This window comes from Nomascus leucogenys, chromosome 21, assembly GCF_006542625.1.
Source record: "Nomascus leucogenys isolate Asia chromosome 21, Asia_NLE_v1, whole genome shotgun sequence".
NCBI classification, from domain to species: domain Eukaryota; kingdom Metazoa; phylum Chordata; class Mammalia; order Primates; family Hylobatidae; genus Nomascus; species Nomascus leucogenys.
In genome coordinates this window covers 2,028,724-2,055,683 of record NC_044401.1, presented here as the reverse complement: position 1 = coordinate 2,055,683, position 26,960 = coordinate 2,028,724, and the positions used below count along the sequence as shown (strand labels likewise).

Here is a 26,960-nt window from a genome sequence, read left to right as displayed (position 1 = left end):
TGTTCCTTTTTACTAGGAAAAGAAACCAAGGGAAATTTCAATCGAACAGTTACCACCGGTGGATTTTTCATTCCAGCAACAAAGATGCACTCCACTGGCACCGGCAGCTCATGTGACCTCACTAAGCAGGAGGGCGAATGGGGCCAGGAGGGGATGCCTCCGGGGGCTGAGGGTAGCTTTGATGTGAGCAGTGATCGCAGCCATCTCCAGGGCGCTCAGGCCCGGCCCCCACCGGAACAGCTGAAGGTTTTCCGGCCTATTGAGGATCCGGAGGGCGAGCAAACAGCCCCAAAGTTGCTGGGTATGTTCTACACTTCGAACGACAGCCCTAGCAAATCCGTCTTCACCAGCAGCCTCTTCCAGATGGAGCCCTCGCCGCGTCACCAGCGCAAGGCGCTGAACATCTCCGAGCCTTTTGCGGTGTCTGTGCCGCTCCGCGTGTCCGCCGTCATCAGCACCAACAGCACGCCGTGCAGAACACCCCCAAAGGAGCTGCAGTCTCTTTCCAGCCTGGAAGAGTTTTCTTTTCATGGATCAGAGAGCGGAGGCTGGCCAGAAGAAGAGAAACCGCTGGGAGCTGAGACTTCTGCAGGTAAGTAGAGGAGAGAGGGTCTCTTTCCATTGCAAGAGAGAAAAATCAGACTTAAATTTGCTTCGAGTTTGCAAGGCAATATAGTGCAGTGGTTAAGCCTGTGGGCTCTAGAGCCCGACTGGGTACAAATCCACGCTCTGCCATTTCACTGCGTGATCTTCAGCAGGTTAATGTAACCACTCTGTGCCTCGGTTTCTTAATCCGTAAAATGGGAATAATTATGTTAATAATACCTTTTTCATAAGTTTGTTGTAAATATTAAATTATTTAATACATATGAAGCTCTCAGAACAGTGTCTACATACAATAGGTATATAATAAATGTTACCTATTATTATTTTATTTGCTCACAGACTGAGAAGGCAGGAGAAAAACTCACAGAATGCAGAGCTGCAGAGCTGGAATTGGGGATTCAGTTCTTCCAGTCTCCTTCTCTCGCCATCCACCCATCCTCATTTCCACTTTATATTTGCAGACAACATGGCTAGCAACTCTAGCAACAAGAAAGAGCATCCCTCTCCCAATTTTCTGATATCAAATGTAGGAAGGATTCTGATTGTATCTGCCTGAGTCCCATGCCCAGCCTTGGACCAATCACTGTTTCCCAGCTAATTGGATTCTGAGATTGGCCACACTTGAGTCTCTGGGTGTGTCGGGAGTGAGGAGAGGCTCTTTAATTAACAAGCAAACATGGGCTACATAAAATAGAAGCAGGGAGAACCCCAAAGGAAAGGATGGCTGACAATCAAACCAACAAATGTTTATGGTGATTTAGGAATGTTTCTTTTCAGTTAATATTAGTCATTTTCAGTACCTATTAGGTTGTCAGGCACTCTCCTAAGTGTCCTGCAAATATTACCTCATTTCTCCCTTCTATCCTATGATATAGGTAGTCACTATTATCCCCATTTCCTTAAAGAGGAATGGGTTATTTGCTCAATCACTCATAGCAAGGAAGTGGAAAAACCAGGATTTTAATCCATACTTTTAAAAAAATCCATGCTTGTAACACTATACCACACTCCCTCCTGTGTTCACTATGGGCTGTGGAGTTACAAAGATTGTTAAGACGTGATCCCTTGCCCACAGTGAGCTCACAAACTAAGAAGGGAAATTGAAACTCTGCACTGAAGTTCAGCACAGGGTCAGCCTATGGAAGCAGCATAAGAGCCTCCTCAGGATTTTTGGAATTAGGGAGGGGTTAGGTACCCAAAGCATCATGAAAGAGGTGTTCATAACAGATGGCAAGGGCATGAAGGAGAGGCAGTCCTCTCAGGAGGATTCCAAGAAGATTTAGAAGAGGTGACATTTGGACTGAGCCTTCATAAATGGGTAGGGTTTCTCCATGCAGAAAAGAAGAGAAAGGGCATTCCGGGCAGCTACATGTTGTGGGAAGTATGTAGGTTTTGGAACCCAACCGTGCTGATTCCGATGCTAGCTTTACTGCTTTTTGTCAGTTTGGCAATGGGAAATTTTAGAGCCTGTTTCTCATCTGCAAAGCTAGGGAGGCTCCTATCCCAAAGGCTGTAGTGAGGTCTGAATGGGAAAATGTCCATAAAATACCTGTCCATAGTTTGGCTCACAGAAGATGTGAGTAAATATTAGTCCCTTCCTCCCATTTCCCTTCAGGATAGGTACGCAGATGAGCAAATCTCGGGGGATCAAGTGATGCCTTGTGTGGAAAACGGTGTCATGGGCTGGCGTGGGTGCAGCAGGATGAGGGATAGGGGAGGGAGTGAAGGCTTTGAGGAAAACAGTGTTTCCAAAGGCTTTTGTGAGATTTGTTATCCTCTCTGCAAGAGTGGGTCTCTGGGCCCCATGGGGTCTTTTAGAGACAGTCTGTTATCCATTTTTCCCCCTCTCTCCTCTCTATAAATAAGAATACCCATTTTGTATTAAGTTGGTCTGGGAAAGACACTAATGGAGACTCCAGCCTGCCTTCCTACCTGTGGCCAATGGGCAGTCAGGGCAGAAAGAGGGGCCTTGTGGAAGGCAGCCATCCAGATCTGAGACAGGGTGGAAGGGGGCTGCTGAAAAGCTCAGGGGCAACAGGTCCCCTCACCCTGCTCTCTGACGGGGTGAGGTTAACTTCAGTGTCTTATCTTCTTCCATGATTATTCCATGTGGAGAACTTCACCTTCATTAATTAAATATTTTTCTTTCTGTTGTGCAGTAGCAGGGGGCAAAAGCAAAAGAATTTAGGCAATTTTCCAGGTTACCCAATTAAACTTTTAGTTGCTCTGGTCAAACCAACTCTCCCACTTTTGGCCAATCTAAGTGAAATTCCAGTGTGACCCAAAGCGTAGAGATACCGAGTAAGTAGTGCATTTTAACTAAAGTTAAATGATTGTAAATACTGATTACTCTGAATGAAAAAATTGAAGGATTAATCAATGTAATCATCATGGTTGATTATCTGACTTTTACCTGATTCAAGAGCATGTCCTGCTAACCTCATCCTCAGCCAGTGGGGAGAAAGGACAACAAACCGAATCCTTCTGAAAGTGAAGGATGAGCTTATGGGCTGGTTTAAAAATTACAACTGACACTCTCTGCATCCGCTTCTAGAGATGCTTGTTAAAGAAGATCAGAATAAACATATAGCTTTACAGAAACTAGATAAATGAAAATCCAGAATTTCCCTAAGAGATATTAGGAGTTGCCTCATTCCTTTACTAAAGAACTTACAATAGAATTCTCTTAGTTCTATTTTAGTGCATCTGAAATATGATTCTGTAACACCTATAAAAATTTGTTTTGCCCTATTTTTTTAAATCAGGAGCAAGCCTACCTTATAAACTCATTAGTTGATTCTATTAGTTAAGGTACAGGCTAAGCTGCTATAATATAGAAAATCAAAAATACAGCGGCTCAAATTTTATTTCTATCTTACACACAAGTCCAGAATAAGGTGACTGTGATCCAGGAGATCTGGGGTTCCAGGCTCCTTCAGCCATACCCAGGGTGTTGTCCTTGTCTGCATGGTCAGAGTAGGCTCAACACCCCCACAGTCACATTCCCACCCATGGGAAAGGGCTAGACGAAGAAGCCAAGCAGCTTCCACTTAAGGATGTCACCTAGAAGCTGCACACATCATTTCCACTGCCTCCCATCTGCCAAACGTATTTCACATAGCCACACTACCCTCAGGAGGCTGAGAAATATCACTAGATGGAAAGCCATGTGTCCAGCTAAAACTTGGGGGGTGGGGGAGGTTATAGCTCCAAATAAAGAAGAGGATAGATATTGGGTAATGATTATCAATCTCTGCCTCTATGGTCACCCGCTTTGTGTATAATGTGTCACATGCTGGGAACATGACAATGCCCTTCCCTTTTGAGCTATAGAGATTTCTTGTAGTTTAGAAGTGGCCACCAAATCTGTCAACCAACAAAAATTTGTTGGAGATTTTCAGGTAATTTTTAGGAATAGATACTGCCTCTGTTCTGAAGAACTTACCCAAGGGTAGAAGCCATGTACCTGAAAAGAGATCATGGTAACCTGAGGACCGTGCAGCACATAGATAATAACACTGAGTGCTAAGGGACATGGTATGAGAAAGCTACAAAGAGATGTTAGGTTTATGTCTTGAGGAATGGATTCAATTGGAATCACAGGGAGGACCAAAGCAGGGGAGAACAAGGCCTGTTAGGGGAGTGGGAGAAGAGAGGACATGTGGCTGGGCCACAGTGAGATGGGCTTCGCATGCCATAATGGAGGCAATAGGGAGCCATTGAGGGTTTTCAGCAAGGGACTGAGTGATAGGTACAAACTCATGGTTAGCACGGGCCCTTCCTCCACACCCCACACAGGAGTCCATATTAATGATCATGGTCAATGGAAAGAAGCTCTACAAAAAGGGACACTGGCAAGTTCCTCCAACTAGTAGATTTTAGGAGAATGTTAAAAAATATATGTTTAAAAATTACGGATGCATTTACCCTTTCACCCAAAAGTTTCACTTCTAAGAATTTATCCTAAATAAATGGATGCATAAATACAAAATAATGTTTGCACGTCATGGCATTATTTGTAATAGCAAAGGACTGGAAACAACCCAAATGCCCCCCTTTAGGGGTCTGGTTGAATAACTAGGGTGCATCCACACAGTGAAGTTCTATAGAGTCCATAGCTTTGTGAGCCTTGCACCACATTCCCCCAAACTCCTGCGCATCTGTCGGGGACAGTTTCTGTGCACATGAAAGACACCTGTCTCAGATGTCTGCCTTGCGTTTCTGGTTTTCTGCCTCAGAGCATTTTATGAAGGGATTGGCTCACGACAGCCTTTGCATGGGACAGCCCAGAAGCATGGAGAATTAACTGGGGTAGCTCTCAAGTAATACAAGCCAGGAATTGGTGGATAAATGACCCACCTTCTCATCGTTTGGAGGGATTGTTGTGGGGCACATTCTACATAGTGCTTCTTAGGGTTACCAGGGATTGAGTCCCAGTTGCTGAAAATGGGAACCAACTCAACAAAATACTCTTTACTGACTTTTCCTCCGTCCCTCTCACTTTCTCATTTCTGCTTCCTGGGACCACCTTCTAAATAAGCCACCTGCTACTAGGACCCTGTTTCAGGATCTGCTTTGAAGGAAACCCAAACTAGGCCACATCATAAAGAATGATCAGGCCGGGCGCGATGGCTCACATCTGTAATCCCAGCACTTTGGGAGGCTGGGGCGGGCGGATCACCTGAGGTCAGGGGTTTGAGACCAGCCTGGGCAACATGATGAAACCCTGTCTCTACTAAAAAATACAAAAATTAGACAGGTACAGTGGCAGGCATCTGTAGTCCCAGCTACTAGGGAAGTTGAGGCAGGAGAATCACTTGAACCCAGGAGGCGGAGATTGCAGCGAGCCGAGATCGCACCACTGCACTCCAGCCTGGGCGACAGAGTGAGACTCCGTTTCAAAAAAAAAAAAAAAAAAAAAAATGACTAATCTCCCTCTCTACTAACATGGCATGGGCTTGGTTCAAGATATGTTAAATGAGAAAATGTAAAGCAAACAACAATCTGTATCACATAGTGTATTTTGTGTACTAAGGATGGGAAACAAAAATATATACAAGTATCTGTTTAAATATGCAAAAATAAACTCTGGCAGAATAAACCAATAAACTAATAAAAGTAGTTATCTGTAAGAGACAGTGGGAGTGTGGAACAAACCAGAAGCAACAGGGATAAACACATGGTGGGTGACCAAGGAGAGGTTGGTCTGGGAAGCCTTGAAAGAGGTGTTGTTAGGTTTGTCTTGAAGAATGGGTTGGACTGCAACCACAGGGAGGACCAGAGCAGAAGAGTGCAAGGCCTGGCGGAGGGGCCGGTAGAATAGCAGATATGTGGCTGGGCCAGCAAGAAGAGGCCTTTTTATATACAGTGGGCCCCCTACAGTCAAAGGTTCCACATCCATGGATTGAACCAACCACAGATCAAAAATCTCCAGAATAAAAAATTGCATCTGTACTAAACATGTACAGATTTTATTCTTGCCATTATTTCTTAAACAATACAGTATAACAGCTATTTGCATGGCATTTACACTGTATTACATATTATAAGCAACCTAGGGAAGATTTAAAACAAAAAGATGTGCATAGGTTATATGCAAATACTATGTATGCCATTTTATACCAGGGACTTGAGCACACATGGATTTTGGTATTGGGGGGAGGTCCTGGAACCAGTCGCTCCATGGATACCAAGGAATGACCTGTAGTTTTAACTTTTGAACTCTATAAATATTTTACATATTCAAAGATAAAATTGAATTTCAGGAAATAAGCCTGCAAAGTGACGGGCAAAAGGAAATACCATTGTCATGAATTCTGAAGCATTTTAGTTCAGACATCAGGATGCTGTCACTAGATCTGAGTTGCTGGGTTGGCCTTGCGGTGAGGCACCTCAGAGTTAAGACACCAGCATAAACAATGGCAATGAGTGGTTTGGTCTTAACCAATCTTAACCAACAAACTTTTCTGAGCTTGTGCTGTGTGCCAGACACTGCTATATGCTTTGTCTCCATTGTCTACTTTATCCTCACATCAGCCCTGAAAAGCAAGTCTTACGATGCCTTTGTACCAAGATTACAAGATTCATTGAGATATTAGCATTTGAACCCAGGTTTCTTTAATACTACAGTAAATGGTAATTTTTCTTGAGGGCCTGCTATGTGCCGAGCACAGTCCTGGGTACTCACTCAGTCTTTAATCCAGAGTGTGGAAACAGCTTTATGCAAAGAAATGGGGCTTTCCTTCATGCAAAGCAATAGAGGCCAAACGTGAGATCTGCCTGCTTCTTCCTGATCTCGTAGATGTTTAAGAACAGAGCTTAATCACTTTGGATAGATCCAAATTGACAGGAGATAACCCCTGGGAAGAGTCACACAGGAGGTTGTTAATCATAACTATAAGAAGCAAGATGTGAATAATAGATTTTTGTAACCTTGGGCACCTAGGTAGACTTCTCAAAGTCTGACTAGTTATTTGAGAAGTCAGAGACTGGGCTAGAGCATGGTGTCTCAACTTCAGCACGACTGACATTTTAGACTGGATAAGTCTTTGTCATGGGACAGGTTCTGTGCACTGGAGGATATTTAGCAGCATCCCTGGCTTCTATCCACTAGATGCCAGTAGCATTCACCCCTCCCCAATGTTGTGGCAACCAAAAAATGTCTCCAGACATTGCCAAATGGAAGAAGAAAACGGTAGGAGCAAGATGGTCCCTGGCTGAGAACCACTGGACTAGGTGATCTTTGAGGTCCCTTCCTTCTCTGACAATCTGTAACTCTGGGAACTCAGGCCAGGACATTGCTAGGAGAAAAGAGTAAATGCAAGGGGTGGTGAGCTGAGGGAATTCCCTTCATCCTTCTGAAACAGGGCCAGGAGACAGGACAGTGACTGTGTCGGGAACAGTCTCTTTTGAAATGAAGTCTCCTTTAACTGATAACTCTGATTTTCACTGCAGCTTCTGTACCTAAGAAGGCAGGTCTTGAGGATGCCAAGCCAGTACCTGAAGCACCTGGGACAGTGGAATGCAGCAAAGGCCTGTCCCAGGAGCCAGGCACCCACCTGGAGGAGAAGAAAACCCCAGAAATCTCCTTGAGCTCTCAACATTCAAATGAATTAGAGAAGAGGCCAAATCCGGAGAAGGTGGTGGAGGAGGGACGAGAGGCTGGTGAGATGGAGTCCAGCACCCTGCAGGAGAGCCCCAGGACCACAGCCAAAGCTGTGCTTCTCCATGAGATGGTAAGGTGCACTCTCCACCTGCTCCAGCCAGGTGGAGTTATTTTTTCCCAAGGGCTCTTGGTAAAATTTAAAGTAAATTGAAAAAAAAATTTTTTTTTTGAAAAATCAGTTTCTGCCAAAGGGACTTTAAGAGACAAACTTCTAATGAAGGTCTGAGATTTGTTTTGCAGTGGACTTTTCAGAAGTCCTGCAGTGATGGGGAGGAAACATCCTGTTCAGATTCCCTAATACGGACTCAACTCTAAATATTCCTGACCTGATGTCACCATAAGCCAGTAACATATCCTTGGAATGTAATGACATTCAATCCCAGAAGCAGCACAAGACCTGCTTGTCATACCCCAGTCCCAAATATCATGATCATTCACAGAGTACAGCCTTCTTCTTCCAGATGTCCTGGATGGGCAGTTGTCTACACTTATTTCCAAAACAATAAATATTTCCAGGATCCATTCTTTCCTTCCATGGGCTCTGGAGAAGTTAAAATACAATGCTGGAGCTGACTAAACCTTGTCTACCTTTTAGAGGTGGAATTTTCCAAGAAGGTTTTTATGGAATGTCCTTCCATAGAAAGTGTGAGGAGGTCTTCCAGGGATACCCAAGGAAGCGTCCTGCATTTGAGAGGCAGCTCGGTGACCAGAGGAGGGTACCAGAAAGGAGGATGCCTTTGAACTTGCTTCCAGAGTCTTGATTTTCAGGATGTGCACAAAAGAATCATGTGCTGGGAGTTAGGGCAGAGTGGAGTGCCATGGAGGCCTCAGGATGGCTGAGCTAGGGTCTCTATAAGATATATTTGCATTTGTTGAAGGGGAAAGATGAAGAGATTCATATGGGGATTGATTGAATTATTACAGGGAGGACCCTGTAGGAATGAATGACATTGCTTTGAGAAGCAGGTAAAGTTAGTGCTGGAAAGAGAACCGGGTGGATTCAAGGAAACAAGTAAAGGCATCAGTTCATTCATTCATTCATTCAAAACATGTATTTAACATGAACTTTGTGCCAGACACTGGCATCACTATAGTGAACAAGGCTTTAACCATCCCTGCCTTCTTGGAGCTAACAGCCTAGTCGGGGAAAGATTGAACAAGTAATACCCGGGGTGCTAGGGAAGCATGGAGTGCATGGGAGCACATAGCAAGAGGACCCAACCTAGTCAGAGGGAGGAGGCATGCCACAAGGGTCAGGGAAAGCTTCTCTGTACAGTGCATATTTAGGCAGATAACTTAGATGGAAGAAAGGGGCAGTGGGTGGACTAGGAAAGAAGAGACCTCCAGGCAGAAAGAATAAGATGTGCCATGAATCCAACGTAGAAAAGAGCATTCCCATTCAAGGAATGGGAGCAAGGCTGGGATAGCTGGGCTGGAGAAAGTGAGACTCAGAGGGATGCAGTAGCCAGGACTTCTTGGAAGGGATTTGGGGTTTAACCTAAGGCCAATGGGAAAGCATATGAGGTGTTCAGAATTTTGTCTTTAATGGGTCATTCTATTCTGTGCGGAGAATGGCTTGAAGAAAGGAGGCACAAATGCATCAGGAGGGAGTATGTGTTAAGCCAGGAGAGAAAAGCTGGAGGTGTAGACTAGTGTGGGGCCATGGGGATAGAAATGAAGGGCTACAATCACTATTTAGAAGGTAGAATGGACAGGACTTGTTGAAGGATTAGATAAAGGCTGAGAAAGAAGGAAACGTCAAAGGCACCTCATAGGTTTCTGGTTTGAGCAAAAAGATGCACTGTGGGTCCGCTTACTGAGAGGGCAGAGTGAAGTGGAAGGGAGTTTAGATATTCATTTGTTCATCTAAATTTATGGTTTCTTAGTATTGATTTCTTAGTAAGAACTCAGTTAATGTAGGTGCTGAGGAGAGTAAAGAGATGAGGCTGTCCTGGCTCTGAAGGAGAGCACAGTCTAGTAGGCAAAATAGAAATGTTCACAAATAAATGCAGTGTGGTAGAAGCAGATTAATTTTGACAAAGTAATCCCACAGAGATATGTGAAAGAAATAATCCAAAAGAAAACACTGAATCCATTACAGTTCAGCAGGCCCCTTATTGAGCCCGCATTCACAGTATACCGGGCACCTTTTGGCCTTGATGAATCAAAGATGAATAAACACAATCCTGACCTCAAGAAGCTCACAGTCCATTGGGAATAATAAGACAAGCATTAAAGTAACTGTAATGTGAAACAAGTGATTAGAGCTAGGTGAGAAGGGACAAGAGGTCAGCAGCAAAAATTACTTTCACAAAGGCCTGTGCCATCCCAGGATGGAGATTCGTCCCCCGGCTGCCTTGCCCTGGGACAGAATTAGGCCTTGAGGCAAGAAATGAAAGAAACTGGGCCAGGCGTGGTGGCTCACACCTTTCGAAGCACTTTGGCAGGTTGAGGCGGGTGGATCACCTGAGGTCAGGAGTTTGTGACCAGCCAGGCCAACATGGTGAAACCCCATCTCTACTAAAAATACAAAATTAGCCAGGTATGGTGGCACATGCCTGTAATCCCAGTTACTTGGGGGGCTGAGGCAGGAGAATTGCTTGAACCCAGGAGGTGGAGGCTACAGTGAGCCGAGATCACGCCACTGCACTCCATCCAGGGCAATAGAGCGAGACTCTGTCTCAAAAAAATAACATTAAAGGCCGGGCATGGTGGCTCACACCTGTTAATCCCAGCACTTTGGGAGGCCAAGGTGGGTGGATCACGAGGTCAGGAGTTTGAGACCAGTCTGGCCAATAGAGTGAAACCCCATCTCTACTAAAAATACAAAAAATTAGCCAGGCGTGGTGGTGTGCACCTGTAATCCGAGCTACTTGGGAGGCTGAGGCAGGAGAATCGTGTGAACCCAGGAGGCAGAGGTTGCAGTGAGCTGAGATCACACCATTGCACTCCAGCCCGGATGATAATGCAAGACTCTGTCTCAAAAAAAAAAAAAAAATTAAAAAAGAACTATATTTACTTATTTGGAAAGCAGGTGTCAGGGTAAGACTTAATATTTTCATTCCACTGGAAGACTCTCATTCTTGTGTGCCTTCTAGTGAACCTGAAGTTAAATGAGACCAGGGTTTTTGTTGTTTTATAAGGCAACAGTGCATAGAGATTAGGTACTTAGGTTCTGGTGTAGACAGAACTGGATTTCAATCCTGGTGTGCTGCTGTATGACTTAGGTAAATTGTTTAATCTATTTGAACCTAGACCACTCATCTATAAAATGGGAGTAATTATAGTAGTGTTTATCTCCTAGAGTAGCTGGGAAAATTACACAAGATACAGCTAAAGTATGTGATGGTGCATGGTGAGCACTCAGATAGCCACAGGTATTATTGGTGCTGCATCCTGTATTTGCTGAACTGGCACAGGCCGACGCTATCAGTCCCTTCCCTCTCACTGGAAACACTGATGTCAGCATCCAGAGTACTTGGTTCTAAGACAGTTTATTGATGTTTTTCAGGATGAAGATGATCTGGTCAATGCCCTGATCTGGCCTGAGATTCAACAGGAGCTGAAAATCGTTGAATCTGAGGAGGAGCTCTCATCGTTGCCACCTCCTGCTCTGAAGACCAGCCCAATTCAGCCTATTCTCGAGTCGAGTCTGGGGCCCTTTATTCCCCCAGAGCCTCCTGGGAGCTTGCCTTGTGGCTCCTTCCCTGCTCCAGTCTCCGCTCCTCTGGAGGTGTGGACTAGGGATCCAGCCAATCAGAGCACACAGGGGGCTTCCACAGCAGCCAGCAGAGAGAAGCCGGTGCCTGAGCAGGGCCTGCACCCAGACCTTGCCAGCCTGGCTCCTCTGGAAATAGTTCCTTTTGAGAAGGCATCTCCACAAGCAACAGTGGAAGTAGGAGGCCCAGGGAATCTGTCTCCTCCACTCCCACCTGCTCCTCCCCCTCCAACTCCTCTGGAGGAGTCACCTCCAGTCCTGCTTTCAAAGGGCAGCCCGGAGAGAGAAGACTCATCCAGGAAATTGAGGACAGATCTCTACATAGACCAGCTGAAGTCCCAAGACAGCCCTGAGATCTCCAGCCTCTGTCAGGGAGAGGAGGCAACCCCAAGACACAGTGACAAGCAAAATTCAAAGAATGCTGCTTCCGAGGGGAAAGGCTGTGGTTTTCCAAGCCCAACCAGGGAGGTTGAGATCGTCTCACGAGAAGAGGAGGATGTAACCCATTCAGTACAGGAGCCTTCAGACTGTGACGAAGATGACACTGTGACAGACATTGCCCAGCATGGCCTGGAGATGGTGGAGCCCTGGGAGGAACCCCAGTGGGTGACGAGTCCCCTTCACTCTCCCACCCTGAAAGACGCGCACGAGGCCCAGGTACAGGGCCTTCACGGTCACCAGTTGGAGAAGAGGCTTTCCCACAGGCCCAGCCTTCGCCAGAGCCATTCTCTAGATAGCAAACCCACGGTTAAAAGCCAGTGGACTCTTGAGGTTCCCTCCTCCAGCAGCTGTGCTAATCTTGAAACACAGAGGAATTCTGACCCTCTTCAGCCCCAGGCACCCAGGAGAGAGATTACTGGATGGGATGAGAAAGCTCTGAGGTCCTTCAGAGAGTTCTCTGGCCTGAAAGGGGCAGAGGCTCCTCCCAACCAGAAGGGACCAAGTGGTGTGCAACCCAAGCCAGCAGAAACCAGCCCCATCAGCCTAGCAGAGGGAAAGGAGCTGGGGACACACCTGGGGCACAGCAGTCCACAGATGAGGCAAGGTGGTGTTCCTGGGCCAGAGAGCAGCAAGGAGAGTTCACCCCGCGTGCAGGACAGCCCTTCGCCTGGAGAGCACCCCGCAAAGTTACAGCTAAAGAGCACAGATTGTGGGCCCCCAAAAGGGAAAAACAGGCCTTCTTCCCTCAACTTGGACCCTGCCATTCCCATTGCTGACCTCTTCTGGTTTGAGAACGTGGCCTCTTTTAGTTCACCTGGAATGCAGGTCTCTGAGCCAGGAGACCCAAAGGTCACATGGATGACCTCATCTTACTGTAAAGCAGACCCCTGGAGCATTTACTCCCAGGACCCCCAGGACCCCCAGGACCTGGACATTGTTGCTCATGCACTGACAGGCCGCCGTAACTCAGCTCCTGTGAGTGTGTCAGCTGTGAGAACCTCCTTCATGGTCAAAATGTGCCAGGCCAGGGCGGTCCCAGTCATCCCTCCCAAGATTCAGTACACCCAGATCCCACAGCCCCTGCCCTCTCAGAGCTCAGGGGAGAATGGGGTTCAGCCTCTGGAGAGGAGCCAGGAGGAACCCAGCTCAACCAGTGGGACCACTCAGAAACCTGCCAAAGATGATTCTCCCTCCTCCCTGGAAAGCCCAAAGGAAGAAAAACCAAAGCAAGATCCCGGAGCCATTAAGTCCTCACCAGTGGATGCCACTGCACCCTGCATGTGCGAGGGACCCACCCTTTCTCCAGAACCAGGCTCGTCTAACCTGCTCTCCACCCAGGATGCAACAGTGCAATGCAGAAAACGCATGTCAGAGACAGAGCCGTCTGGGGACAACCTTCTTTCTTCAAAACTAGAGCGACCATCTGGGGGTTCTAAGCCTTTCCACAGGTCAAGGCCAGGAAGACCTCAGAGCCTAATCTTATTCAGTCCTCCTTTCCCCATTATGGACCACCTGCCCCCCTCATCCACAGTGACAGATTCCAAGGTCCTGCTGTCCCCTATCAGAAGTCCCACCCAGACAGTTTCCCCTGGCCTTCTTTGTGGAGAGTTGGCAGAAAACACATGGGTCACACCAGAAGGGGTTACACTTAGGAATAAAATGACCATCCCTAAGAATGGCCAGAGACTAGAGACCTCAACCAGCTGTTTTTACCAGCCCCAGCGGAGATCAGTAATTCTGGATGGAAGAAGTGGGAGGCAAATAGAATGATTTCAGTTCACCTGCTGGTGTCTGAAAAAAACCGTGATTCATCTGGAAGTTATTACAGGGCCAGCTTGCCATATTCCAGGCACAGGTTATCAAATTTGGGCCTATTGTGGCCTCTGACTTCTCCTTCTTCAGCCTTTTGACCACTTATTAATTAGTCCATTTGCTAGAAGAGTGGTCAACGGAAAAACGAGAGATGAAATTTAGTTAAGTCTATGTGAGCAAGTGAGAGAATGTTAGGTAAGGGGAGAGGATGGAATGCTTGCCTCCAATGAACTTTGGAGCTTGTATGTGAGTTGGATTGCTCCCCTATTGCTATTATCTATTACTCTTGAGAGCTGGCTGTCCTTTGAAAGAAAGAAAAATCTCTTGCTGTGTCAAACCTCAAAATGTTGCTATTGGGGTTAGAAGGCCTCCTCTTCGTGCTTTTTAATGCTCTTTCAAATGTGTTCCTTTAGACCAGTTTTCTAATAAGCTTTGTAAAGTGTACTATCCAAATTAGAAGCGGATTTGGAAATGCAAACTAACGTGCACTTAGATATCCAAGTGGGTAAGCTTAGCCACTCTTACCCATGCTCTTTCCCTGGAATCCCTGGAGACCTGTCCAAGATGATTTCCATATACCAGCATAGAAAATCAGAATCAAGAGCAAACTCTGAGACTGGCACAATCCAAGAAGATTTCCTGGCTCTGGCTTTTAGTAATTTGGGACTCCAACTGCCACTGTACTGGACTGTAATTTATAAATCCAGTAGCTACGCAGGGTGGAGGCTGAGCCGAGGATTACCATAATGAAATGTACTAAATCTTCATTTAGGTATGCAATCGTGAAGTGAAGGCATCTGCTTTCTTTACAGTATCAGAGTTCAAGAACAGGATGTCATCATAGATAACAGCCTCATACAAAGGGAGAACTACACTCCAAATTTAATGTGTTTAAATTGGTGGGGCACCAGCAGAAAATACTTCTAGCTCAGCTTTACTCTTCTTCCACACTAGGCTGGGCCCAGCAGTACAGGAGAGGATGAAGGGAGGGGCTCCAGGAGGCGAGGGAAGAGCCCTAGCAGGGTGTGGCCATCACAACCACTCACTGAGAGTTGTTGTTAAAAATGTATTTTATTTTAGCCAATGGGTCCCTTCCTTTCTCCTTTCCTCTCTACTGCTCAAGAACAGATTTGAGGCCAGGTGCGGTGCCTCACATCTGTAATCCCAACACTTTGGGAGGCTGAGATGGGTGGATTGCTTGAGCCCAGGAGTTCAAGACCAGCCTGGGCAACACAGCAAGACCCCATCTCTTGAAAAATAACAGACTTGAAGAACCCCTCTCTCTTCCATAATTCCCCTCATCCACCACCCACTCCAGGCACTCACTCAAACTTACTCTTCAACTCTGTATACAAGCAGAAGCAATAAACCAATCTGATTTTCTTTTCAGTTATTTATAACTTTCAGTGGTTCTTTCCTTTCCAGCTGGCAAGAGAAAGGAGAACTAATATACCTGCTGGCAGATTTTTGGTGCTGCCCAAAAAAGGACTTCACGGGGCATCTCTTCTCGGGTTCAAGCCTGGCCGAATTCTGTCCAGAAGCTCAGTCATTGCAGAAATTTCTCTAAGGGCTAGTAGTACCTCTGGGTAGGCGTCACAACCAAGGCTGGTTCTGGGCTTAGTGGGGGCTGGGATGAAGTCACCTCCTCCAGTGAGAAATTGGGAGCTGATGCCCTGCAACAGATACATATTCCTCTCTCTCTCTCTCCTCCCTCTCCCTCCCTCCCCCCCCCCCCCCCCACCAATAAGCCTTACAAACAGTTTTGAAATCTGGTTCTGTACCTTTTAAGCCAGTGTCTGTGGCGAGGGTGACTGGCAAGTCAGCTGATGAGTTCTGCCTTCTGAGAGCACTGAGTGAGCAAGGCCTTTCATCAGCGTTTTGGCCTTCTCATTGGGTGAGCAAGACATTGAACCAACAGCCAATGAGATATGAACCTGTAAGAAAAGTCCTAGAATATAGTATTTTTCCCCTAGGCCAGCAAAGTGAAGAAATATAGTGGTGACAGATGAGAAAGGCCATGTTCAAGAGATCTGAAAAGTACATTCCTGCCTTATCAGAAAATGTGTCAGACAGGTTTTATGTCAGCCTCAGTGCTCCTGCGGTGTCGGCGCTTTGATAAGGACCATGTTCCAGTTAGAATGAGAGGGAGGGAAAGAGCTGCACTTTGCTTCACCATCAGAACTCTGAGCCAAATAATGAAGTATGTAAACTATTTTATGATTATTTTAAATGTTTGGTAACATTTATAAGATATATTTTTATTTGGGGATAGACTGAGAAGCCACCATTTACATATTAACAAGTGACTTCAGTTCTAAGGGTTGAGGTGCCTGTGTGGATTTATAAAATGGTTGCAAGATCTTTTAGACTCTGACATTTATAGCATCACCTTCAGGAACACAATTCTGTGGATGTCATCATGAGACACACTGACAGCTGAGATAGTCCCTACTCTCAGCTTTCCTTGCTAGTCAAGTCCAAAAGGCCTTAGAAGCTGACTCACCTTCTCAGCCAGTGTCCTGCTGCTAAAGTGCGGACCTCCACTTTGACTCTCACCCAGCCTGCCAGCCATCACAAAGGCATTCGTAAACTTCCTGTGGTCTGGGCTAGCCTGGCACTGATGAAATTCCATTCTAAAGAAAGAAAACTCATATTCCCCCCCAACAAATTGTTCCCCCAAATGCTCTGGGATTACCTATTTCACCACTCATTTGAGTCTCTGAAAAATGAACTCCCTGAGAATGGCTGGATGGGAATCAGATAGTCTGCTTCCATTCAGGAGAGAGAGAGAACAGGAGCTGTTTTTAGGAGGATTTACCTGGTGCCCTAGAAAGGACTATGGAATCAAATTCTCAGAGGGCTCCTTCAAATCAGCTATCAGTCCTCAAAATGGGGGTGGCTGATGTTAAATGATGAATTTGAAGTGAAACGCATGCATGTACGGATGTTTTCTTTCAGCATTAGTGGTTGCTTAAGAAAATAGTAACCTATATTTTCTACTACACTTGGAATATGAAGAAATCTGAACAAGAACCCCATTAAGACACCTAACCTAATCTAAACCCTAAAATTCAAAATATTGTCCAAGTCAAAATTCTAGACTCTGAAGACATTAAAAATGTAAATATCATCATCCTCAGCAAATATTTATCAGGAGCTTAGTAATAGTGCACTGGGTACCTTAGCACTCCCAAATCATTCAAGAGTCTAGTGAAAAAGGGGGAGGGATGGCAGCAAATAAAATACCCCCATAAACAACCAGGAGCAAGGTTGAGAACCATTAAGCTGCCAAACGAAAGCAGAAGGGGAAAGAAGTGTGGCAACCAGCATCTTTTAATAGGATAGTTGATGGTATTCAAGTGACCTACTGACTTCAAATAATCAAATTGAACACAATTGCAAATCCAATAGGACATCCCAGTGAGACGCTCGGGTGTTTGAGAACTTTGCTTGATTTAGAAAACTGGAAAGTGGCAATTAGGTTAGAATAAGTAGTTCGGAGGTTTCATGTGGTCATAATTGGTTTGGTGAAGTGTGAGATCTCTGCAAATGAGCCAGGTAAGATCAGTATTCCATAGTGCTTGAAAAGGGGATTTTAGAGACTTCTGTCATCACAAAGCAGGTTAACTCCTAGTTAATGATGAAGCAGTAGGCCCCCAAGATAAACTGTTCAAGATAAATTGTTCTTGTCAGTGTTTGGCATATGATAACCACATTTGGCTAAAATTGGATGGGTCAGTCACTTGTCTACACAGGCCTTCCATTCCTGCATGAAGAGATACTGGGGAGCATACAATTATTTTGTCCAGTATTAGAGTGGGAGAAGTTCACAGCAAGTCCAGTCCCATCAGGATTTATTTGGGCCACATTCTACCATGGCCAGTCGAATCTGATGACCACATGAATCGGGGTTAAGTGTTGCTAAGAGTATGATTTTAGGCATGTCCAGCAGGAAGGTCAGCTCAAAATGTGGCATGACAAAGAATGTGTGCTCTATTACCAAAACCTTTCCTAGCAAAACAAGGCCAGAAGAGGGAGCAAGCATCTTTCCAAGCATGGAGAGGAGGGGGCAATGGTGGAAGGGTGATTGCTTGAAATCAGTGCCAGTACAGATAACATAAAATTGGGGGCCACCACACATTGGCTGGCTACTGTGTAGATCATTTAGTAATCTTGAGGTACATTAATAATGCAGAGATTACTTTTCTCTGAGGGTAAGGGGGACGTAGCTAAATATAAGAAGCTTACAAGGTCTGTAGGCATGTGTTTTACTGGATAAATCACAATGCTTTGCAATAACTTAATGCCATAGTACTTTCTGGCTTATAATTCTGCAAAGTAAAGCACTTTTTCAAAGGAGTCTATTGGAAAGCCACATGATTTCAGCTGTGTTTTAAGCTCTACAAATACATTTCCAAAGACATAATCAAGATGTAATTCTATTGATTAAAAATATAAATATTAAAACTATCCAGAGACACTTAAGTGTAATTAAAACAGATTGTTATGCTTTAAAAATACTCTAATAAATGATATAAAATATAATACTTATGACGGAACTATGAGCTAGAGGAGTACATGGGGTCACCAAAATCAATAATCAGAAAAGTAGATTATATGCACCAGGCTCATTGTTTTAGTTTGTTCTGTTTGATGTCATTTTTTGTTACTACAATGTTTGATCTCACAGAAAAAGCGCGTGATGATTTGCTTCAGTACATTTTTCTTGTTTTTGTTATTTTACATACTAATAATTGCCAGATGTCTGCAACTTCACCCTTTTACTGTTGCAAACACATAGTCATGTCACTCAGGAAACCCAGCGTAAGTCCAGGATATCATAATGAAAAATGAGAAGAATAAAAGCTCATTGCTTCTCAAAACTCCACAGCTTATGGAGGCACATGGGTCCACCTGCACAGATGTGAACTCAACTTTTCTATTACTTGAATCAATCAAAGGGGACTCTTATTTGAGTAATTATGTTAACGATGCTCTAGGGGGAAAGGCAAACATTTGTTGTCCTGGCATATATCCTGTTAGATATATGACCAAAAAGGTGGGGAGGAGGAGGTGAACAATGATACAACCTAGGTTCACAACCTAGTGACATTTGCAGTGAAACATCTGTAGTGATATTTCCCCTTTCATTGCCAAGCGGATGAAAACACTACCATTTTGGCAACAACTTTCTATTTAGAACCTTGCACTACTCAGGCCTGCTCCTGCTATCCTTCACTACTGCCCTAAATGCCTTTTTCTCCTATATACTCCCCGATCTGCACACTCTTTGGTTTTTCTCCTGAGCTTCCCCCAACCCCAGTCCAATACACAGTTCCCCTCACTTCCAGTCTTTCCCATGTTCTCTGGAGTCACTTTCTCCTTATAAACTCCCCTGCAGTCCCAGTCTCTTCACTGAATATTGTTGCCACTTCCTGGACTTCAAGAAAACTCGCGTGAGAACACTTCCTTCCCTCCACAAAAGGCTGAACATGTGCTCACGTGCCCATATTATGCAGACTTGTACAAACGGTCAGAGGATGTTCTCCCAGGTCCTCACTTCTGCTTCTGCACCATTGCTTCTTCCCATCCTATACAAAAATCCCTTATTACCAAAATGTATGGATCCAACTATTTTAACTTTTATCATTTGTGGCCATGGTTATAGTTAATGTCCCAGATTCCCCAGTCTTGGGTACCAATCTCTCTGTTTCCTTCTACCTCATGTCCCACCATCATCCTGGATGATTTCAGTGTTCTAGAGTAAAGCCCACCCAATACCTTTGCCATAATTGCTTACAGCTTTTTACATCTACTCAGTTTTGAACATTTGCTTCTAGGGTTACACATCAGGCTATTTCACAATAGAGAATTTTGTGATCCTAAATTCTCATTTTCCTTTTTCAGAACTTTCTCTAACCTTACTACTTTATTCCTTGTATTTGTGCAAGATTACCATGCCTGCCCCCACAACCTCCTCTGATAGACAGCACTCCCACCACACTTCGTAGTTCCTTCCCTAGCCTTTGCAGACTTAAGGTGCATCATCCCCACTGTTCTCACCAGGACCATTAACTCCCTTAACCAATAGTCCTTTAGCCACACCTGCTTGACAAACCTCCAACCTGGAACCTGGACTGTTATCACACATCTCTGCCCTTTAACTGTGTCTGTAGGTTAGATCAGAGAAAACAATAAAACCACAATATAAAAGCTTTTAGATATTTGTGGTCCACCACCTCAAGAGCAGCCTTATTTCCAAAACCTTCAATGGCTACTCCACAACCCACAATGGCTATTCCACTATTCTTGACTCTCTCCTAGACAACTCTTTCTTCCCCACAAACAAATAACTGTTATTGCTTCATAAGTTTATAATATCAGACATCTTTATTCAAGCTCCCACTGCTATTTCCCCTTACCCGTATATGTGTGTACCTGACCTTCCTTCTAGTTCAGAGGAAGTGTTACCCCTCTTTCCAAGAGCTCCCAGGCTTCTGTGTTCCCAGTCTCCTGTCATCCACTATTCTTCCCTATGTATTGAGCCTTGCCCTCTTTGATCTTTAATCCCTCAGCATATAAACATGCCAAAGCCTATTCTACCTTAAACAAAAGTCTTCCTCAATTCTGTCCACCTTTACCACCTTGTGTCTATGCTCTTGGAAGAGTCATGAATGTCATCAATGCTCAATTTCTACTTCTTCATTACAATTCACTATTCTGGACCAATGGCAGCCTGACCTCGGCCCGCATAGCTCCACTAAAATTTCTCTTGCTGATGTCACCAGTAGTCTAATATCCAAATCCAACATTCACTTCTCAGTCTCTAGACTTCCCTGTTATATGTGATCCTATTGATCATTCCTCTTTTGAAACTCTTTCTGCTTTGCCTCCTTCCAGGGCCACTCATTTTCTTAGCTTTGTTCACTTAAAACGTTCCTCTTCCTGGCCAGGCACTGTGGCTCATGCCTGCAATCCCAGCACTTTGGGAGGCCAAGGCAAGAGGATTGTTTGAGCCCAGGAATTCAAGACCAGCCTGGGCAACACAGGAAGACCCCATCTCTAACAAAAAAAAAAAAATTAGCTGGGCGTGGTGGCACACGCCTGTAATCCCAGGTACTTAGGAGGCTGAGGTAGGAGAATCACCTGAGCCTGGGCAATAGAGCAAGACTCTGTCTCCCTAAAACAAGTTTCCTTAAAAGCTATTATTTGCCAGAATTCTGTCCTTCCCTTTTCACTTCATATGCTTTCCCTGCACTATCTTATTTATGCCCATAGCTGCTTCTACCACCCTCATACTGGTGACCCACCTCACCACTATTTTCTCTTGCATGGAAATTGAAAGTATATAATTGCATACTTTTATTGGGGGTACAAACTGATATGACTTATGAATATAATGTTAAATAAATTGAACTGGTTAAAATTTTTGTGGTGAGAACATTTGGAATTTATTCTCAGCAATGTTGAAATGCGTAATACTGTATTAACTGTATTCACCATGCTGTGCAATAGAACTAAAAAAAGACCATATTCCTTCTGAGACTTTGTACACTTTGACCATCACCTCCCCAGCCTCTGTAACTACCATCCTACTCATTCTGAAAAGTGTAGTGATCTCTTGTTGTAGTTTTAATTTGCACTTCTCTATTAACAATATTGAGCCATTTTTCATATGTCTATTGGCCATTTGCAGTTCTTCCTTGAAAAATGTCTACTTTGATCCCTTGCCTATTTTTTAATTCAGTTTTTGTTTTCTTACAATTGAGTTGTTTGAGCTCCTTATATATTTTGGAGATTAACTCTCTATTGGGTGTATAACTTGCAGAAATTTTCTCCCCATCTATAGGTTGTCTCTGCTGTTCATTGTTTCCTGTTAATTGTTCCCTTTTGTGGTGCAGTTGTTTCCAATTGTAACACTGTTAATTGTTTCCTTTGTGGTGCAGAATCTTTTTAGTTTGATGTAATCCCATTTGTCTGTTTTTGCTTTTGTTGCCTGTGCTTTTTGGATCAAATCCAAAAAATCATTGCGCAGATCAATGTCATGTAGTTTTCTTCATATGTTTTCTTCTTCTTTTTTTTTTTTTTCAGATGGAGTCTCACTCTGTCGCCCAGGCTGGAGTGCAGTGGCGCAATCTTGGCTCACTGCAAGCTCCACCTCCCAGGTTCATGCCATTCTCCTGCCTCAGCCTCTGGAGTAGCTGGGACTACAGGCACCCACCACCATGCCCGGCTAATTTTTTTTTTTTTTGGTATTTTTAGTAGAGAACGGGTTGGTGGTTTTATAGTTTCAGGTCCTACATTCACATCTCTTAACCTATTTTAGGTTGATTTTTGTATATGGTGTAAGATAAGAGTTCAATTTCATTCTTCTGCATGTGGATATCCAGTTTTCCCAATACCATCTATTAGAGAGACTATTCTTTTCCTGTTGGATATTCTTGGAACCTTTGTAAAATCAACCGATGTACATGCGTGGGTTCATTTCTGGACTCCCTACTCTATTCCATTTGTCAATGGGTCTATTTTTGCCAGTACTGTACTGTTTCAATTGTTATAGCTTTGTAGTACAGTTTGAAATCAAGTAGTGTGGCATCTCCAGGCTTGTTCTTTTTGCTTGATTGCCTTGGCTATTTGGGGGTGTTTGTGGTTTTGTATGAATTTTAGGATTATTTTTTCTATTTCTATAAAAATGACATTAGAATCTTGATAGGGATTGCACTAAATCTTTATAGATTACTTTGGGTAGTGTGGACATTTTAACAATATTGATTCTTCCACCCCATAAACACAAGAACTCTTTCCACTTATTTGTATCATCTTCAATTTATTTCACCAACATTTTATAGTTTTTGGTGTACAGGTCTTTCAAGTCCTTGGTTAAATTTATTCCTAAGTATTTCTTTTTGTAGCTTTGTAAGTGGGATTGTTCTCTTGATTTCTTTTCAGATAGTTTGTTGTTAGTGTATAGCAATGCTACTGATTCTGTGTGTCGATTTGGGATCCTGCAACATTACTGTATTTATTAGTTCCAACAGTTTTTTGGTGGAGACTGTTGGATTTTCTATAAGATTATGTCATTTCAGCAAACTGACAATTTCACTTGTTCCTTTCTATTTGTGTGCTATTTATTTCTTTCTCTTGCCTAATTGCTCAGGCAAAGATTTCCAATACTGTATAATCTAGAAACGGCAAGAGTGAGCATCCTCATGTTGTTCCAGATCTTACAGGAAAGGCTTTCAATTTTCCATCATTGAGCATAATGTTAGCTATGGGCTTCTCCTATGTGGCCTTCACTGTATTGAGGTACAACCCTTCTATTCCTTATTTTGGTGGGAGTTATTATCATGAAAGGATGTTGAATTTTGTCAAATGCTTTTTTTTCATCTAATGAGATGACCATATAGATTTTGTCCTTCATTCTGTTAATGTGATATGTTACATGTATTGATTTTGCATATTGTTAACCATCCTCATATACCAGGGATAAATTCTACTTGATCATTGTGGATAATCCTTTTAATATGTTGTTGAATTCAGTTTGCTAGTATTTTGTTGAGGATTTTTGCTTCTATGTTCATCAAGGATATTGGCCTGTAATTTTCTTTTCTTGTAATTTCCTTGTCTGGCTTTAGTATTAGGGTAATGCTGCCCTCCAAAAAGAGCTTGGAAGTACTCCCTCCTCTCCCAATTTTTTTTTTTTGGAAGAGTTTGAACAAGATTGGTATTAATTCTTTAAATGTTTGGTAGAATTAAGCTGTGAACTCATCGGGTCTTGGGTTTTTCTTTGATGACAGACTTTTTATTACTGATTCAATCTCCTTACTTGTTATTGGTCTGTTCAGATTTTTCTATTTCTTCATTATTTGGTCTTCGGATTACAGGCATCTAAGAATGTATCAATTTATTGTAGATTCTCCAATTTGTTGGCATTTGTTTATAGTAGTCTTTCCTGATCCTTTGTATTTCTGGAGTATCAGCTGTAATGTCCTTTATTTGTGATTTTATTTATTTGATCTATTCTTTCTTTCTTAGTCTAGCTAAAGATTTGTTATCTTTTCAAAAAAGCAGCTTTTTGTTTCATTGGTCTTTTGTATTGCCTTTCTCTTATTTATTTCTGCTATGATCATAATTATTTCCTTCTTTCTGCTAACTTTGGGCCTTATTTGTTCTTTTTCTAGTTCTTTGAGGTATAATGTTGTTTATTTGAGAACTTCTTTTTTGATGTAGGCATTTATTGCTATAAACTTTACTCTTAAAACTGCTTTTGCTGCATCCCATAAGTTTTAATATGTTTTGTTTCCATTTTTGTCTCAAGATCCTTTAAAATTTTCCCTTTAATTTCTTCATTGACGTATTGGTTGTTCATGAGAATGTTTAATTTCCATGTATTTGTGAATTCTCCAAAATTCCTCTTGGTATTCTTTTCTCATTTCATACCATTGTGATTGGAAAAGATATTTGATATAATTTCAGTCTTCTTAAATTTGCTGAGGCTTTTTTTGTGCCCTAACATGTGACCTATTCTGGTGAATGCTCTGTGTGCACTTGAGAGTGTGTATTCTGTTGCTATTAGATGCAATGTTCTGTATATGTCTGTTAGGTCCATTTGGTCCAGTGTTGCTCAAGTCTAATGCTTCCTTAATTCTGTTTGGATGATCTGTCCATTGTTGAGATGGGGTACTTAAGTCCCATACTATTCTTGTGTTGCAATCTATCTCTCCCTTCAGATCCTTTAATATTTGTGCTATATATTTAGGTACTTCAACATTGAGTGCATATACATTTACAATTGTTATGTCCTCTTGATGAATTGACCCCTTTATCATATGATGTCCTTATGTTTTTTTTTCAGAGTTTTTGACTTAAAGTCTATGTTGTCTGATATAAATATAGCCACCCCACTCTCTTTTGGCTTCCATTTGTGTGGAGTATTCTTTTCTATCCCTTCACTTTCAGTCTATGTCTAAAAGTGAGGTGAGTCTCTTGTAGGCAGCATATAGTTAGGTCTTATTTTATCCATGCAGCCACTCTGTGTCTTTTTATTGGAGAAACTAATCCATTGACATTCAATCGTTGCTAGGTAAGGACTTACTACTGTCATTTTGTTAGTTGTTTTCTGATTGTTTTGTACATACTTCATTTCTTTCCTCCTCTCTTGCTGTATTCCTTTGTGATTTGTTTTCTATAGTAGCATGCTTTGATATTTTTGTTTTGTGCTTCTAAAGATTTTTGCTTTGTTTTGGTTGTAACCACCTATTTCAAGCTTATAACAACTTAACTTTGCATATAACTCTATACTTTTACACCATCATTACAATCCAATAGTATTCTGGACTCTGCTTTATTTATATGAGTTTCGTGCATGTTTTATGTTATGAATTAGTAGCTTTTTGTTTCAGTTTAAATAACTCCATTTAGCAATTCCTACAAGGCCAGGTCTAGTGATGATGAATTCTTTTAGCTTTTGTTTGTCTGGGAAAACAAACTTTTCTTTTTTCTTTTTTTTTCTTTTTTGTTTTTTTTTTACTTCTCCCTAATTTATGAAAGACAGCTTTGCTGGATAAAGTATTGTTGGTTGGCAGTTGTTCTCTTGAGCACTTTCAATTTATTCTACTTTCTCCTGACCTGAGGGTTTATGCTAAGAACTCTGATGATGGTTGTATGGCACTCCTTTTTATGTGATAGTTTCTTGCCTCTTGATGCTCTCAAAATTTTTTGCCTTTGATTTTTGATAGTTTATTATGTGTTGTGGTGTACTCCTCCTTGGGTTGAATTTGATTGGAAACCTCTGCAGTTCCTGTAACTGGATGTTGGCATCTACCACAGATTAAGGAAGTTTTCAGGTGCTATTTCTTTAAATATGCTTTTTGGCCCCTTTAAATATGCTTTTTAGGCACCTCTTTCTTCTCTTTCTCCAACCACTATTATATGAAGGTTTGGTCTCTTGATGGTGTTCCATAATCTGTAAGCTTTAATTTTAGAAATTCTTTTGTTCTTTTTTTTGCTCCTGACTAGATAATTTCAAATGTTCTCCCAGCATACTGATTCTTTCTTCTTGACTGAGTCAGCTGGTTGAAGCTTTCTGTTGAATTTTTCAGTCTCTTGAATTTCTATCCCTTTCTGTTTCTATTTATCAACTTTCTTTTTAGTGTACTGTTTTCAAATTTCATTAAATTTTTTATCTGTATACATTAATAGTTCACTGAACTTCTTTATGGGTATTATTCTGAATTCTTTGTCAGTTATTTCATAAATCTCCATTTCATAAATCTCCATAAATCTTTGGGGTCTATTAGTGGAGCTTTATTAGTTTCTTTTGTAGGTGTCATGATTCCCTGATTCTTCATAATCCATATGTTCTTGTATTGTTGTCTGTGCATTTGAGGAGACAGCCCCCTCTTCTGGCCATTACAGGTGTTCCTGGGAAGGGATAGACCTTCACTATTTAGTCTATCCTATGATTCCAGAAGGGTGAGCTGATGACAACCCCAGGCAGGCAGAGCTTCTTGCAGGTTCTCTAGCTGACTGGGCCACTGCTTTTGCTCTGTTGAGTTGCTGGTTGGGTATTGCAATGACTTCTGGTCAGACTGGCCATAAGATGTACTGCCTGGCTGATAATTCTGATATTTGGCATCTGTAATTTGGCAGGGCTGTAGACTGGGATACAAGGTTAGACAGAGTCACTACTCATAACATGTGTGACCAGAGGCTGTACTCCTTAGAAATGCACAATTAAGGGTTGCCTCCCTGTCAGGATGAAGCCATGGAGTGAAATTTTGGCTCAGTGGCTGTTTGATATCCAGAGTTAAGCAGGTCTAGCCACTTTGCTTCTTCTGGATGTGTGGAGGTGGAAGTCTCCTTGCCTGGGAGGGTCACTGGAAGTGCTTTTTGGCTTGGTGGAGCTGCTGCTTGACTTCTAAGGTCAAGGTGGTCTAGCCCCTTCACCTCTCCAAAATAAAAGGCAGGCATCTCCCTTCCCGGGCAGGGTTGTTGGGAGTTGGCTCTGAAGCTAGGCAGGAAGACCAGTAGTGTAGGGATTCAGGCTAGATTGTACTACCCACTGTCCTTTTTCTCTTTTCTCTTTTTTTTTTTGAGATGGAGTCTTGCTCTGTTTCCCAGGCTGGAGTGTGGTGGCACAATCTCAGCCCACTGCAACCTCTGCCTCCTGAGTTCAAGCAATTCTCCTGTGTCAGTCTCCCAAGTAGTTGGGATTAC

At 43.0% G+C, this 26,960-nt stretch overlaps 1 protein-coding gene across 2 annotated transcripts in view; it reads left to right on the top strand.

Moving 5' to 3' along the window:
- The window catches only part of ARHGAP31 (Rho GTPase activating protein 31), a 125,186-nt gene extending 108,314 nt beyond the window's left edge, over positions 1–16,872 (top strand). For both annotated transcript variants that reach the window (XM_030801734.1, XM_030801735.1), the window contains exons 10-12: positions 17–592; positions 7,561–7,841; positions 11,283–16,872. In XM_030801734.1, the coding sequence (XP_030657594.1) occupies positions 17–592; positions 7,561–7,841; positions 11,283–13,700 (3,275 nt within the window). In that variant the 3' untranslated portion in view covers positions 13,701–16,872. The remainder of the gene's footprint in view (positions 1–16; positions 593–7,560; positions 7,842–11,282) is intronic.
- Positions 16,873–26,960: the final 10,088 nt, after the last annotated feature.